Genomic DNA, 17,320 nt, shown 5'->3' with positions numbered 1-17,320 from the left:
AGTCGCCAATCTATTAATATCCTTAAAAAAATGCATCATCAGGTCGTCATTCTGCGGGAATGTGCTGCTCAAGCATTCACCTCACCTCCTGAAAAAGTAGGTTACTCTGATAATGAGCTGCATTTGACTGATAACTGACAGGCTCTTTTTTAGAGTATAAGCTGTATTTTATTTTATTTTTGAGAACTAATTCAGTTTGATGTACTTGATGCAATGGCCTTAATAGATTTGGAATGGAATTTTTTTTTAAGGGCAAATAATAATTGTCAGTGCTTAAGGTGGAAAAGTGATGAAAATCAGCAAGATGAAAAGAAAAGAGACTAGGAATAGAAGAAATCCTAAAAGCATGCTCAAAGGAAGAAAGAAAGGAAACGAAACAAGAATAAAAGACAATTTAATGGCACTGCAGTGAATCATACAGAAAGTGCACTCTGAAGAGAAACACACAAAGAAAAAAGAAAAAGAAAAGAACATAAAGAGCAAAAGCAGCCCTGTACCAAAAATACATTTTTGTGAGCATTAGCTAGTTATCCGTTCAATAACTCTTCTTTTATATGTCATTTATTATCTATTCATATATTTATATATATAAAACAATACCAGGAGACGATGCATGAAGAGTGAAACTATAAGAGAGTAGGTGATATTATATATTTGTCTGGTATCAGAAAAAGAAAATACTATACAGGTCTGAACTATAGTAGCTTTTACTGGCTTAAGTTGAAATTTAAGCCTCCTCTCTGGACTTTCAGATCTCCCTCTTATGACGCAGTTTAAAAATAGTACCTAACATGATGCAACAGCTGGTAAAAAGCTTAAAATATAACTAACCCACTTCAGTCGGGGCTACGGAAAAAGACACTGGGGAAAGGCACTGAAAAATAAAAAACTGTTTACTTTATCAAACATTTTATGTTTAAGTTAGCCTGTGTTAGTTGTGACAAGGACAACGTCTTCACTGTCTGGCCGGAAAATGGCCTGAAACTCCAGAGTTGTTACATAATCCCCGTACACGACAACCCTGACACTGCAAATTTAGCCTTCTGCTTGGTATCATTACACCCCACAAGCCTCACCCTTTTCACTTACCCCTTTATTTCTATCTTTACTTTATTTATCTTTATTGTATTTTAGTTTTTCTTTCTTTTGTATAACAAGTAATATTCTGACTATTTAGCATTTTCTTCTTTTCAAAAATCAACTTTCTTTTCTCACTGTCCAGTACCATTCACTTGTGATTTATTTTTTTCTCTCACCCCTTTATTTCATTTCGTACTGAGCATTATGCTCCCCTACATTCTCATAAAGCCACCACATTAAATTATTTTTACATAAAATTGCATTAATCTATAATGACTGCATAATTTACTATAAAAATGTTAACAGTTCAATTTGATTCTCTTATGTCTGATAAGATACACCATACTTACAACCCATTCTTTTTGTTAAGTTCCATCTTAGTAATTAGTGATGCTTTTTGCTCTCAAAACTTGCCAATCACCAAGTTCTATACCAATACCTATACCAATAATAACAGTGAAGATAGTCTTTGCCAAAGCAAGTTTATGTGCTCAAAATATTGCACTTGGCCGTGGACTGCAAGAGCACCAACCCCCTGATTCAAGCAGGCACCAAGCATGTCATGATTCTATGAGAATCACTCTTTATCAACTGCTGTAGGCTTCCACACCTGAGCTGAGCTCTTTTTAGCCGTGAATTTAGGCTTAGGAGCAGCTGCAGTGTTGCCACCGGATGCAGATTCAGGCCGAGCAGCCACAGGGAAACTAGGAGCAATATAGCTACTGAAAGGCTGCGGCTGGTAAGGTGCAGAGGGAGTTGCCATATAGGGAGGGCTATTGGCTGGCTGGTAAGCAGCCTGTAGTGCCTGTGGATAGGCAGGGTTTGGAGACTGAGGAGTTTGGGGATGATAAGCTGGCGGGGCAGGTTGTTGATACTGTTGGTTATATGCTTGCTGGTATGGGCCACCAGTAGGTTGCTGATAAGGATTCGAAGGAGGATAAACATTAGCTTGGGATTGTTGATAGTGGCCATCATGCATCACAGGCTGCATGGGCATATCATAGGCTTGCTGGGGGTATGGGTTGCTAAAGGGTCCACCTGGCTGGACTGGGGGCATTTGCTCATATCTAATTGGTTGGCTATCAAGAGGTGGATTTGGAGGTGAACAGGTGGGTCCAGGTGCAGAAGGCTTGGCAGCCTCTGCTCCCGGGCCAAAGATAAAGAGTGAAGAATTTAGTTGATAGGGTTGATGCTTCATGACATCTATAACATTGAGAGGTTTACGGGCAGGCTTCTGTTTCTCTTTTTCTTTTTTCTTTGCTTTGGTCAAAGGGCTACTTGAAGGGAGCTGCTTTGTAGCTGCTGGGGGATACGATGGGGACTGAATAGGATTATATGCTAGTGGAGGTGGAGCACGTACATTGGAGGTATATTTCCACTCGTTTGGTAAGGAAGCAACTGGTGATGTTGGCCGGCTCGCCTTGTTTGCTTCCACAGTCTCAGAGTCCACAACAAACTTCTCCATACGAGACAGCCTCTTTGCGAACATATCAGCTCCTTTCCCTCTAACGACTGGCATCTCAAAAGCTGAACCTGGGGATGATGGGTTTAAGACAGTGGCCATTGGGTTGATGGGTGATGAAATTCTTTGACCGATGGTAAAAGAGTGCATCCGCTGTGGTGGAGAAGGAGGGGTCCGGTTCTGTGGCACATTTTGTAGTGGATGCCACGGTTTTGGAGAGGGACGAGTGTTCACTATTGACGTGGAGATATTCACAGGTGTTTGCTGTGACTGTGGTGTCCAGGCATTCACGGGTGTCTGAGGCTGGGTCTGAGATGGAGGCCATGTATTCATTGGTGGTTGTGGTGGAGGCTTTGAAGTGGACTGTTGCCAGTTTGGCTGTGGTGTGGGCTGGTGTGGAATTGGTTGAGTCCAAGGTGGCTGATGTTGGGCCTGATTTTGCTCTTGGGCCCAAGAATTAATCTGGTGCTGACCGTGTTCTGGAGGGGGCTGAGCCCATGGTGTTTGGGTCTGAGCCTGGGCAGGTACTGGTGCCCATGGGTTCAAATTTGCTTGAGGCTGTGCTTGAGGCTGTACTTGAGGCTGTACTTGAGGCTGTGCTTGAGGCTGTGCTTGAGGCTGTGCTTGGGCTACTTGGATCCAAGGTGGCTGAGCTTGGACTTGAGTTTGTGATGGGGCCCAGGCATTAATTGAAGGCTGCTGTTGCTGTTGAGGCTGAGCTGATACCCAAGGTGGTTGAGGTTGACCTGGTGCTTGAGCCTGGGGCCATGTTTGTTGCAGAGCCTGATGCTGTGGTTGCTGCATCCATTGTGGTTGTGGCTGGGATTCTGGCTGAACCTGTTGAACCCAAGGAGGTTGTGCTTCAGACTTTTTCTGTGGTTGTTGTGCCCATGGCGGCTGAGGTTGAGAGGCTGTTTGTGATGGCTGTTGCCATGGGTTCTGGGGTTGCGGTAGCATTGGTTCTTGGGCTTGATCCCAGGCTGGCTGCATTTGCTGTCGGTGTGGCTGTTCGTTAGAGTGTGTCCAGGGGGCCTGAACCTGTGGCTGAGTCTGTGGTTGCTCTTGAGGCTGGGCCCAGGATGGCTGAGCATGTTTCTGAGCTTGGGTTTGCTCTTGAGGCTGAGTCCAGGATGGCTGAATTTGGGGGGTCCAAGTATTTGTAGGCGGTTGAAGCTGTGCTTGGGCCTGAGTGGGTTGACGTGTTACCCAAGGTGGCTGTGATGGGGACTGACTCGGAGGTGGGTTCTGGGGCTGCACTTGAGCTGGATGCCAAGAAGTGGAAGATGACTGTTGTTGTACTAGTGATTGTGCTGCACCCCAGTTAGTCACAGAAGAAGACTCATGCTGCAGAATAGAATTCATATGACCATTTGCCTCCTGAGCTACCACTTGCACAGGGTGTTGTTGAGGTTCAGGCTCCGGGTGAGTCCATGCATGCTGTTCCACTGTGGTGGTGCTGGCAGGAGTCTCCTGGGTAGCAGGAGGGGGAGAGGGCTCAGGGGCAGGTGCAGGGGTTGGCTCTACTTCTGGAGCAGGGGTAGTCTCTGCGGTGGGGGCTATAGCAGGTGTGGATAGACTATTTTCAGCACACTCAGACATGTCCTGGTTGGTCACTTCTATCGGTGGGGACCAAGGAGGAGAGTTGGGGTTGATCACAGGCTTTGGGGCAACTGGTGGAGGAGTCTTGTGTTTAACTCGCTGAGACTGGAGGAAATTACAAGCCTCAGCCCCAAGGCTAAGGTAGTCTTCCTCAGGTCCGGACTCAAAACCCAACTTCTTGTCGCTTCTGTTGAGGAGGTTCAGGAGTGCTGGGTTAGGTGATACTTTTGGGGCTTCCTTAAATGTGAACATAGGTTTGCCAGTATTCTTCTTCCTTGTATCCGACAACAGGCCCGTCCTAATTGCAGGAGTAGAAATGCGCTCATCACGAGAAGCTATCTGTTCCCCTTGAGCCACAGAATCTTGATTGGTCCCACTCATTGCTTGAGAATAAGGGGTTGCCACCATGCTTTCTGTTGTGAAAGGCTTTGCACTGCGATTGCTGAAAGAACTCTGCATTTCATTGGTTTGATGTTGGACTGTGCCATTGATGTTTGCAGAATACTGCTGTATTTGCTGTTGCTCTTGATGATATTGTTGCTGTGGCTGATACATTTGCTGCTGTTGATAATGACTTTGTTCATACTGCTGCTGCTGATGTATTTGTTGTTGGTGTTGTTGCTGCTGATGTTGTTGTTGTTGGTATTGTTGCTGCTGTTGGTATTGTTGCTGCTGTTGGTAGTTCTGTTGTTGCTCATAGTACTGTTGCTCTTGATATTGCTGGTATTGTTGTTGACTTTGTTGGTGCATATTTACATCCATGTAAGCATGCCCCTCTGTTGTGGACTGCTCCGCGATCTTCTTTTCAACCTCCGGCACTCCTTCCACGGGCATCCCTTGGCGCCGAAGCTCATCATGTTCAGCAGAAATCTCATCCATCCTCTGACGCCTTTGGACGAACATTAGGGCACCCTTGCCTTTGGTATCAGGCAAACACTCCATCTCTGCTTGGTTGTTCAAGTTCCTTTCAATTTCAAGGAGACCCTTGTCCAAGTTAAAGGTTAGCACACCTTTGCTACTCTGAGCATGAGTAAGAGAATGCTTGTTTATTTCAGAATCGTTAGGTGCAACAAGGGTGAATTCAACATTAGGGGTTTCTTGTTTGTCGTCTTCGTTTTCCTCGCTTTCTTCGTCGCTGTACTCTGGTTCGTCTTCTCCCGTGCCGTAGCTCACAAGTGTGTATTTCTTGGCTCTCTGACGATGTTTCTTGAACATCAACACCCCCTTGTTGTTGGGGTTGGGTGGAGCAGCCGTAAGAAACAGAGCAATACGTTTACATTTGGACTTGGCCTCCTTCACCTGTTTCTCAGACAGACTCTCGCCACGCCTGAGCCCTGTAAAGAGAAGCAAAAGAGAGAAAAAGATCAGAGATCGGGAAATTAAAAAAAATAAACTTCTCTTAGGTAAATGTCATCTGAAATTAAATCTATTAATAACTTACATCAGAGTTAAAAACATCAAAACATTTCATCTGCATGTTCCCTGGGCCTTAATTAGTACTTATTTTTGAACAATTCTTTGGTCGCTGACTTAATTACAATGCAGTCATTCCACATAGTATTGTGTCATTGTGTATTTGTCATTCGTGCACCTTGAGTACGAGTTAAAAAATAAATGTATATTTTACCATATAAAATGTATTTTGGTTTTGCACTCATCTGAAGAGCTTTCACAAGTTTTTTAAAAAGGCAAAGCACAAAGCAATTAGACTTAGCTTGTAAGATTACACTGATATCAACACTTTTGTAAAAAAAAAAAGTTTCAAAAATAAATTCTATGCTCACAGCAGAAGCAGAAATGACAATAAACTATTAATACGTGGTGGAACTGAACACTCAACAAAACTAAGCTGTTAACGGATTCCTTCCCATAAAAAGGATACATTGTGTATATTCTTCGTCCACACATAATATTTATCCGCCTGTTGCTGTGAACTAATACATTATAAATTTTTGATTGGCTTACTCCAAATATGCTCATTCAGCTGAAGCTAAAACATTGACCCATAAAGCCACAATGAAATTCTCTGACCCATGTCTAATGTTCTCATTTGTTCACAGAGTATGGACCACATAAAATTAGTTAGTCAGGAATAGGAACTGAGAAAGATAAAACACAGCTTGCATGCAATAAATTCACCAGGAGCAGAGTGTCTTTACCAGTCGTTATCTGTAAGCTGGCAAGCTATCCTCTTAAAACAATTTTGTTATTCTGACATCTATCACATTTGCTGATGCTTGGGCCAATCCGATTACAGAAATCACACAACAAAACCACTCTCAAACCGTCCAACAATACAAGGCTGTAATATAAAGACAAGCAGGCTTACATTTTTATATTCTTGCAAGACTAACCTGAAGGTGGAGGAGACAGCGGGAGTGAGCAACGGACTCACTTTTTTAGCTCAGTTAAAGCACCCAGTTTGAAAGGATCAGGTAACAATCTGGGTGAGCACATGCTGGTGTCTGTCAAAGGGCGACTTCTGCAGGCATCATCAGCGTGCTCGTGTTATATTTATGTCTTCCACACAGCTCAGAGGAACGCCTCGGTATCCATATTCATCATCAAGAACTTTTCAAATGGGACAGTTTATAATCAATTTAACTCCTTTGAATCTGTTTTCCCTTTGGTGCTTTTACATAAAAATGTTGGTGATTGTCCAATCTACACTGTGCCTCCCTACTATCTACCTATTGCTTTGGTTCTGTCAAAATTCAGGTTGCAGCCGGATGTATCTGCTTCCAGTCAAAGGAATGAGCACCCTGCTCCAACTCCTGTGACAGACACATACTATTTTGAGGGGTATACACACTGGGCATCAGGCTTTGGAATGCACACATGTTGACAAATGCAATTCAGTGTCGCAGATGACCTCTTAAAGAATAGATCCTTGAAACATGCACTCACACACAGAATAAAAAAAGAATACACACCAGGAGAATGCTCGCAGGTAGAAATGGAAATGCTCTAAGGGTACTTACTGGCGTGCCGCGCCCGATGCTTGTTGGGTTTGTCTGGATCCTTCTCAGAATCAGAGTCCTGCTCTTCTGCCGGCGTCGCCTCTTCTGAGGGAATTTCAAATGAGACAGTAAAAGACCCGGGAACACCCTCGCAGTGCCCTCCTCCTTCTTCTCCTTCACTTTGGGATCCAACACTTTCACTGACCCTGGGGCCACCCACACTCAGGATGCCCCTCCCTGCTCCTGATGCTGCTGGCTGCTGCAAAATGACCTCCACCTGCCCCAGCATTGAGGGGGAGCCGACCACCACTCCATGGTGGCTGAGCGGCTCTCTGACAGAGCACGACACATTGTGCGATGCGGTTGTGGTATGGATAGTCTCAACAGTCTTTCTGTTTGAGAGTTCCTCTCCAATTCCTAGAGCACTCCCGAGAGAGGTGCAGCCCACGTCATCCAAAGTTTGTTCAGAGAGGGACACCTGGAGCTCGACCATGTCCCCGGGGGAGAAGCACCGCTGCTCTTCATCATCATTATTCCTGAAAACAGCCTCCCGGCCTCTTGGATCACCACATGAGGGAGCATGTAGTTGAGTGCTGAGCAGCTGGGGTCGCCTGGGAAACTCTGTGTCGCTGTCTACCTCCTCATAGTAGGCCTCTTCTTGGGACTCAGATACGTAGAGTTCCTTTGGGACGGGGGACCTGTTCTTCGGCGATAGGATGTGGAGGGTGGTGCTCTCTAAAACCTCACCCGAAGAGACCCTCTCACCAGAGTGTGTCCCTTCTGATTCACAGTCTTCAGCAGGGAGGGAGTGGTATCTTTCAAAGAAAAGGGAGAAAAGTAATAAGCAATGTGGCACATTCTGTTAGTTCATCATTAAGGTTAAAAGGAAAGGAAAAAAAAAAAAATCACTTCTTATTCTATTTGTTTTTTAAACAGGATACTGGTAAATTTGTTTAGATCTCAGCATTTTAAAATAAGTATTTAAATGCTCAAGGGATGTTAAATAAATGGCAACTCAGTAGCTCCAAGTGATATTTAAGCAAATATAAAATCTCTATTTAGCCTTCAAACCACCCACATTTGCATCAGTATATGTATCTTTTTATTTTTACTTCTAAATAAAAGACAGAGGCCTGTTCACACACATCTGTACAATGCCATTTCAGTGAGTACTTGTTGTCACTGAGGCATATTGGATTGAAGTCTTTCCTGTGGTAGTTGAAGTTGTCAAAGCAATCAGGTATATTTAATCGTTATGCAGGAGGTTAATCAAAAAGATCAGGGAACTGAAGTAGAAAGTAATCACGTTTAAATATCACTTTGCCTAATTTCCACTTTTAAGGTCAGCCTGGAGGAGCATTAAAGAGTGTAATTATCTGTGTCTGCAGTTACGGACCAATTAGACCTTAAAGAAAAGTCCATCATCTGCGCTCCAAGTCTATACAAACAAGATTCTGTCGGCAGAAACAGAAGCATTATGAACACAAATATACCTGTTTTGTATGGTTGTGCAGTAGTCACACAGAGAATACCTATATGAGAGAGTATATGAGTCTGAAAATAACTTCTCAAGAACGAGATCATCTTTAATCTGCCTTCAAAACAACTGTTTGCAGTAGAGATACAGGCAGGCTAAGAATCATGCAGTGTTATCTGAGGACATGTCACACTGATATACAGGCTGGCAATGCAAGCTGAGTAATGGCTGAACAGCTGCATGCCAATCAGACAAGCAAATCTGTAACACACGGACATGGATTCACATACACAGAGGTTCACTGAGCTCTGCAAAAGGGCACAGGTCATAAAACAACATGCTATCTAAATGCTAATACAGCAGTGCAATAATCAGATCCCACTGCTGTTGTGAACACCAAGGACCGAGGGGACTGCATGGCTCAATTGTCCTGATACACAAACTTTGCAGTGTTACAGAACTGTCCTCATAGACTTGAATTGTTTTATATTTCACACAAATGACATCTCATGAATCAGACATTTTGATGAACGCAAAACTGCATAATTGTCATATGATCTCAGCTGTTGACTGGCACTACCTTTTGACAAGTAACTGCAGACAGTCGATTGACGTGTCGATGAGAGCAACAGCTTGTAAAAGAGTGAGATCAGCACATGGCTCCCCGTTGACTGACACCACCTCATCACCATCGCGCACTCCAGCCTGGAAGGCACGACCATCCTCCTCCACCTGTGGAAGACAATATCGTAGTAAGAGAACAAAAAAAAACAGTGAGATCACACAGATCAGTTTCCATCATCTCCGTACTGTATGTCAGTTCTTCACAAACCTCATCAAAAGAGCACCATCAGTTAATAGTGTCCATAATATGCGGTGACCCGAAAAAGGAAAAGATGCAAAGTTGAACAGCTGTACAGTGGACATCCCCCAAGTGTGAGAAGCGCCCTCTAACCTTCACACAGCCCAGCTATCAAAATGCAGCTATTTACAGGAAGCCAAAATAAATCATGTTTGAAATGTTGTTAGTTGCTGCTGTCAGAAAATAGAAACTTTTCCCTGGGTCAGTATCACAAATCCATTTTTATCTGGGAAAGCAATAGGACCACGGTATGTCAGCTCCTAAAGAGGAGAATAATAAGAGAAAAGTCTTCATCTACCTGTAACTTAAATAAAGGAAAGCTGCAAATGATAATGATGTCAGCAAAATAGAGCTTAAATAAAGAGTGGTTTATGCCCAGCACAAAGATAAGACCATCTGTTGAGGGACTCCATTCATTGAGTTTTGTAATTGCCTGTCTCTTTTGATGTGTATGAAGTTCAGACAAGGCCAGAATGGCAATGTGGGCAGAGGGATCGTTAATATTTTAGAGATGTTAAATAAGAATATGATCAAAAATTGTCTCAAACTATTTTAAATCACTGCAGAGTCGAGCAACAGTTTGCACAAATTCACACTTCAATGTACAAACAGTGTCATTGACATATTTATCAATAATAAAAGTGGCAATTCTACCTTAGTGTGTACCCTTCTACCAGCTGCATCTTATAGCAGCTCTATGCAGATCAATTCAAAGGGAACCTCTTTACTCAGTTAAACAAATGACTGATGGTTTCATTTTCTTGTAATTGGTTCCTGAAGCCCATAAAATGGTTCATTAATAAGAGGATTTAATCAGGAGAAATATCCCATAAATTCTGCACAAAAGGCCACTGATACAGCAAGAGGGATAAATTATTACTTACCAGGCAATTACATGATATGCTCCCAGGAAATATAAAAATATATATCAAATATAACAAATGCAAAGCTTTGGGAAGATTAACAAGGTCTGCAATGCTTCTCTGATGTATTAATTCAGATGTATGTTCTTCCCTCATACTTCTACTCTGATAATTCTCAAATAAAGACAACATGCCAAAAAGATAACCTTCAAATATTGTTAGATATAAAGCTCCACAGCTCAATTTATTCACCATATTGAGGTCATGTATCTTAATCTGTGTTCGGGCTAATTCCCCTGAAGGATTCTTTTACAAGGTTACTGAGTAATGTGTGACATCAGAATCAATACTCGTTAATCTTTGACCCTAAACATGAGTAAGTGACCACGTTATTCTGCCATCAATGAACGTCCCTTTGTTGAATTATTTGATCACATGACCATTTAACAACACAGTTCCCCCTTGCTTGGATTATTCAGGATACCGAGAAGGATCTCCTGGTAAGCATCAGCCACATAAATCGTGCAATAGCTCACAGTTAAGATATTTTAAACTGATGATTTTCTATTTCCCTGTTTATTTTCTCAATAAAGAAACACAAAAATACAAATTTGCTACGTGATGCCTTCCTGGAATAAAATAATTGAAGAATGCTGCTTACAATAAATAGGAAAATCACAATCTTTACAATCGTGTTGTTTTCTACTGTACTGATAGGAATTAATAAAATGCTAAATTAAATCATGCATTTGTTCATGTTCCAATTTCGGATCACTGTAATTAAACCTAAATAAATAATTCTCCAACTTTATAACAAATGCACTTTGTCATGAACGTGCAAAAGCAGCTTTAGATACATGCAGTAACACAACTCTGTCACTAGAGGGTGATAAATACATATGTTTTACGACTGAAGGAGGAAAAGGGAAATCATAACACATATACAAAGGAAGCAAAAGAAAGTAAAAAGAAAAAGTTTGCTCTTCCAAAACCGTATCGGTTTCATCCCTTCTATTTCAAATGCAATACAAAAATCACACCTCATTCAAACATGCATTCAGCCAAAGCACTCCCTACCAAAGTCTGAGTCTAACATGGGCAGCATCCAGAACAATAAAACGAGCCTACCTTCCCATATATACAAAACTATTTCATGGGTTTCATTACAGAGCTGGTAACTTTCAGATAAACTCCCCCTGACTCCATCCTCACTCCAGTATTTAAGAGTTAACTGTGTGCAAACATGCCCTATAAGGTAGTCAGTGTGTCTGTCCACTGGGACTCACACCTCACTACAGGGAGGATGGTTTTGTCTGGAATGCCACAGCAACCACCTCTGCTCCAAAAAAGGAGGGGAAACATTTGTCGTCGTCTCTCCTCGCAACTGAAAGATACACAGTCAAGCAGTGTTCAAAGGAAGCAGATATCACCTGGCGTCTCAACCCTGTTTGTAATGTGCGGCTTGTAAAGAGAGGCCAGAAATATATGCAGTAACTGTATTGGAGAGGATGACAGATAAATGCTACACAGGTGTGAGTAGAGGAGATCATCAACAGTTATTCCAAAAATATTGTTCCAATTATCACATTTACCGCCACATGAGAGGCCATAATCAAACAACACTGTAAGCCCAGGTACCCCATTCGCAAACGATCTATTTAATAAACTTAAACACAGCCGAAAATCACAGGAAACAAATGATGCGTCTGCCGAGCTCGAGGCGGTTCCTGCCTTTCACAGCTTTGAGCAATTATGTTTTCACATTTCAGGCAAATATTTCCCAGCTGCCAACAGGTAACGCTCACATGTGGGAAGATTTACATTTAATGTCTTCATTCACTCGGCTGTACTTTTAGTAATGCGTCCTGGAGGGCCACTAACAGCATATATTGACATATATTGTAAAGTATTATTGTGTTCATGCAAGTTATAGGATTTTGGTTTTCCTAATTAATTTTCTTCCAATCGTTGTCCGTGTTTCACTTTTTACTTTAATTTGAGTTAAAGGTACACCCTGCACAGTTTTTGATGACAAGCAGACCTATAGCGCAATTTTCATCAGTAGGTCACCATTTTGTTTGTATCATGTTTATGTATGAAGTCTCACACTTTTACACTACGATTGACAGCTGATGGCTGTGATGTGACGACAAAGACAATTGAAAATTTGCTTTGCAAATGTGAGGAAGGAAATGCACTTTTTTGTTGTTGGACCTCAAACATGCACATGTCTGGATGAGAAAGACTGATTGTAAATTAAATTTTTGGTTGTTGAAAACCCCACAGGGGACCTTTAAAGGAGCAGTGTGTAGGAAGAAGCGAAGCGAGAAGTTGTGTTGCCCAAAACACTTTTTGAGCGGAGAGGGACTCATGTTATGCAACATTAAATTAACATTCAGTTGTAATAATAATGAAAATACTGTCCATTAAAATCCTGGATTCAAATTCTTAATTAAGTAAAGTCTGCAAGTATCAACAGCATGATTAAAAATATATATTCTATTGCTGCCCACCACTAACTTTTGGCAACACGACAGTGCTGAAAAGAGAATAAAGAGAATAATTTAAAAGCCAACAGTCATTCAAATAAAAACACTATTACAGCACCTGAGATGATCCTCTCTTTCTACCATCATCTGGTCCAAAGGTCAACGAGTTCTCACTTTAAGTTGCGTTGGCAAAAAGCATTCATGAGCAGGAATACTGCAACTCACTCCTAACATCCATGTATAATGTGGTTGGAGCACTGGACTCAGTTTGCTGAGATGATACAATATGAGAAGAGCAAAACAAACCCAGTCATCTTCTCAGGTCACTGCTTTCTCCCAGGACCGGAACAGCTGAAAAACACAGCGCCAAAACTCTACAAACTGAAAGAGTAGTAGGGCACTTTGTTTACCCCGGGAAAACAGCATTGAATGACTGAGGCAATGGTATTTTGCCGATTGCCTGGCAACTAAATAAGGTTCCTATGGTGCACTATTAGGGCTGAAGCATCAGCAACAAGAGCCCTCTGTAAAGGCAAGATCATGCTGGCAAAAAGGACTATTAATTCAAGCTAACACAATTTAAGGGACTTGGAATTAGTTTTCATAGTATGTACGAATGTAAAGTCTCAAAACTTTGCAGACCTTGTCATTCAGTGTTCCAAAACTGACCTGATGCATGTTGACATCTCGCATACCTAGATGGCATACCTTTGTAATTAGGCGAAAATGTCTCCTGTTCAGGTTGGCACGACTTAAACTATTTCTTTTCTTTTTTTTTTTTTTTTTTCTAAGATACAGGAGAGCAGCTGTAAATTGCCCATGTGTTTCTGAAGGTGTGTTGCCGTCTTTGTAGGGCTTCACAACCAAAACGTTGTACTGTGCAGTTTCTGTGGCTTTAAAAATGAAGTGACCTCATCAACTTTGTACTCAGGCCAGGACTCCAAATAAGAAGAAAAATACAACCTCCCTTATATGGGAAGAAGCTTGTAAGAGTGGATAGCCCGTGCCCTTACACTGTAGTGCTTGTCAGTACACAGAACAATCGCTTTCTCTCAGGAAACAAAACACAGTTTCCAATACGTTCAACAGAAGCTTTAAAAAAAAAACACACACACACACACATTTTATCAGACGCAGGAGAGCCCCGAGCTTAAGAGCATTTGTCATGATCTTGGTATGTTTTGTTTTTTTACTTTTATCTCACGGACTTGGCTCTGTCCTTCCCACAAGAAGACAAGTTTGTAGGTATGTTTAGAGTTATGCCTTCCAGATGAGGTACACTAACCCCCCCCCCCCCCCCCCACCCAGCTGTCCCAGGTTGAGGCATATGCATCATGTTGAGCTACTTCACTTTAATAGCCCCACATTTAAATGTAGTGTATTCACAAGACTCTAATGTAACACATGAGAACACTTTGGGGGCTAGAATACTTTAAACAGCGCATTTATGTCTAAATTTAGACAGTGAAGTTTCACGAGAAAATTAAAACTTAAACAGGCATTAGAAGTAGGGGGCATTCCCCCATATGGGGGAGAGAGATGGAGACTTTCGTAGCTGTTTTGCTTACTAAACCTTACAGTAGTTGCTTTTTTTTAGCACCGCATTTTGTAAGAATAATGTTAGCCCATGTGTAATATTTGTTCCATATAGTGTACATGACTGACTGTATGGGGCATTTGTATCGATGGAACTTTAGATTTTGAACTAAGCCTGACATTTGTTCATACCTTTTAATAAAACTTATGTCAACAACTTTAAGAGAGACCAAAGGGAATATAATAATAATGTTTCTTTTATTTCATACTTTTATTCTGATATAAGCTCATCACTGGAGATTCTTGACTTATTGCTTCTGAAGCTTCCGTAAAAGTAAAAATAATTATTTCATGAAATCAAACAGAAATCACAATGAAAGTCACACCTGAACTTCACAATGGTGGCTGCAGTTGTTGGAAACAGGTTAAGCATCTGTCATTAAAATGATCTTGTGATACTTTCAGAGTCTCTGAAGCTTTCTTGTGGCGCTTTGATGTCGCAGGAATGCAGCTTAAGAAAAACGTTTACACGTTCACTACTTGGACGACAGGTTGATGAGGGATCTGTGCAGTTTGAGCACTTGTTACATGCATTAAGATACCATATATAGAGTCTCAGTATGTCTTCCAAGTAAAGGCATCTGGCTTTACTTCTTTCAATGGGCATTTACATCGCAGCAAAATATAAAATAGTCGTCTGGAAAACTGCATACTGACATTTTAATTTGAGTATTTTACATATTTAAGCCCAAATGCATGCCTTTAAACAATACTGGGTTAACTTGATCCATATACAGATGCTCATTCAATGAGAGTAAACTAAGTAAAAAGTAAGCTGGTGTTGTGTCCATTACTATGTTCAGTGTTTAAATTGAAACGATAAAGGTGTTCCCATGCAACACTGTCCAGACTGTTGTACAATGAATTAACACGTGCATTTCCAAAATCTTTTGTCACAACTCGTCTGAAAGTAGCTGAATTTGTATTTTAAGCTGTACAATTATAAATCTTTGCTTGCAAGATGTGACCAGGTGTGATGGATGGATAAAAAAAAGTATGAAACATTAGCATGCAAATGTAAGGCACCAGCCTACTGCTCTGAGAGTAGTATTCATCCATACTGCCTCAAAGTGCCAATGCAACATGTAATAGAATGGCTGTTGTGCATCAAAGAAAATTTGCTCCATCAGTCACCTAAGAGCAGATCAAATGCACCTACAAGGTTTATTACCTCATTTTCAGGCTAAACACATGCTGAAGCGCTCTTGTACCAACATTTTAATTCGCCTCGCCTTCTTATCACTTGTCTGAATGCTAAAGTGATATCTATAATCATATTTTATCTGAACCTCTGACTCTTTTTGTTTGTGAGCATCAACATGACGCACATACCTTTCACTCACGAGCTTGGTTATGCTCTAACGCTTTGCTTTCTCGCTGAGGTCTGCCTGATAACGGATCAGGCTGCCCTCAGCTTCACACTCTCTCTTGGCCTTGACCATATAAGGGTGCCGAGGAATCTCTCACCAAAACACAGCCAACGCAGACAAAAATGCAGCGTCGCTCACTGCTCCGAATAAATGAGCCCCACCGGAGAATTAAACTTTCTAGAAATACCTATTTTTCTATTGGATTTCTCTACAAAACTCTGATGCCGTCTAATTCAAACTGGAAAGTGAACGGGATCTAAAAAAAAACAAAAAACAAATGTAAAACTCTTTTTGTGGTCCAATCCAAAAATGTTCAGGTGACTCATCAATAACACAAGACTAGCAGAATATTGCTTTATCCCAAATTCAAATGGGGTAGATAGATAGACAGATAGACAGATAAACAGATTGATAGATAGACAGATAGACAGACAGACAGACAGACAGACAGACAGACAGATAGATAGATAGATAGATAGATAGATAGATAGATAGATAGATAGATAGATAGATAGATAGATAGATAGATAGATAGATAGATAGATAGATAGATAGATAGATAGATAGATAGATAGGGCCTACCTGGGAAACGAGAAAAGGTCTGTAGGTGTCCCCCTCTCCATCCCGTAGGGTGAATCCCCAGGGGGCACCACCACGCAGCGTTACGCAGATGTAATCCCCGGTGCCCATGCTGCGCACAGCTCCTCAGCCAAACTTCCACAGTGCGCTCATCAAGCTGTCAGCCAGACCAGCAGCGCTTTACACAACCCACCTCCACTGTATAATCCCCATCATCTGAGCTCTCCCTGAGTCCAGCCCGCTTCATAAACGTCACGGCTCAAGGACCCGCCTGCAGGCGTTTTATGCAACTGGTGGTTTATTGTCGGTGAGCTCTCTCGCATTTTGCCCTTTGCCAAACATCCCCGAGCTGTAATATCCTGAATTACTTGGGAGAACAGCTACTTAATACTTTCATAAATATCACCCATCCACTAAAAAAAAAAGAAGCCAAGATAAGCTGCAACAGACAAAATATCACGAATCACGAGAGCTATATTGTCCTTAATTCAATATCACAGATGACCTCCGCAGCACGAGAATGGCAAATGAATATCGGAATTTAGGTCTGGAGATCAAATTTCAAATGCAACCCCACCTTAAGGCATTTTTGACTTTTTGACTGCTAGATAAATCTCTAAAAATTTCACACGAACCTTTTTCATGTAATTTTATGCAGCTGAGTGAGGGGAAATGCAGGCGCTGGAACGATGAATTTCTGTTTCACAGACGGGACAAAAATCAATATATTAAGTTTAGCCCGTCATAAATAATAATAGCCTAATAATAACAAAAATATATTGGAACTTTGTGATCTGGATGTCAGATTAGAATGTCATTTCATCATCTACTTGTGTCAGACACCTACATTTTCATGGAGTATACTTCAGTGTATATTTACAATAATTAATTAGCCGATTGTGGCTATAGTCTATCACTAATAATCTATTAATTGAATTAGCAATTCGTTTTCCCATATTTTGCAATGACCAAATTCGAATTTA

General features: G+C 41.5%; 1 protein-coding gene across 1 annotated transcript; it reads right to left on the bottom strand.

The window, feature by feature from the left end:
• Positions 1-377: 377 nt before the first annotated feature.
• Positions 378-16,493, bottom strand: LOC138210893 (synaptopodin-2). The gene is made up of 4 exons (XM_069170261.1): positions 16,341-16,493; positions 9,159-9,310; positions 7,123-7,916; positions 378-5,475 (listed from the first exon to the last, which is right to left on the bottom strand). Exons 1-4 carry the CDS (start codon positions 16,446-16,448, stop codon positions 1,658-1,660), a joined length of 4,872 nt encoding a protein of 1,623 aa, XP_069026362.1. The 5' UTR covers positions 16,449-16,493; the 3' UTR covers positions 378-1,657.
• Positions 16,494-17,320: the final 827 nt, after the last annotated feature.

This window comes from Embiotoca jacksoni, unplaced genomic scaffold (genome assembly GCF_022577435.1).
Source record: "Embiotoca jacksoni isolate LCO1_2020_lvr unplaced genomic scaffold, fEmbJac1.0.p SCAF_49, whole genome shotgun sequence".
Classification (NCBI taxonomy): Eukaryota; Metazoa; Chordata; class Actinopteri; family Embiotocidae; genus Embiotoca; species Embiotoca jacksoni.
Note: the sequence above shows the minus strand (reverse complement) of the source record. Positions and strands in the feature narration are given on the sequence as shown.

Coding starts and splice junctions, on each gene's coding strand:
- LOC138210893 (XM_069170261.1), bottom strand. CDS start 16,448: ATGGGCACCGGGGATTACATCTGCGTAACGCTGCGTGGTGGTGCCCCC. Junction 7,917..9,158: donor CTGCAGTTACTTGTCAAAAG/GTAGTGCCAGTC, acceptor TTTCTTTGAAAG/ATACCACTCCCTCCCTGCTG. Junction 5,476..7,122: donor GCATCGGGCGCGGCACGCCA/GTAAGTACCCTT, acceptor TTCTCTTTACAG/GGCTCAGGCGTGGCGAGAGT.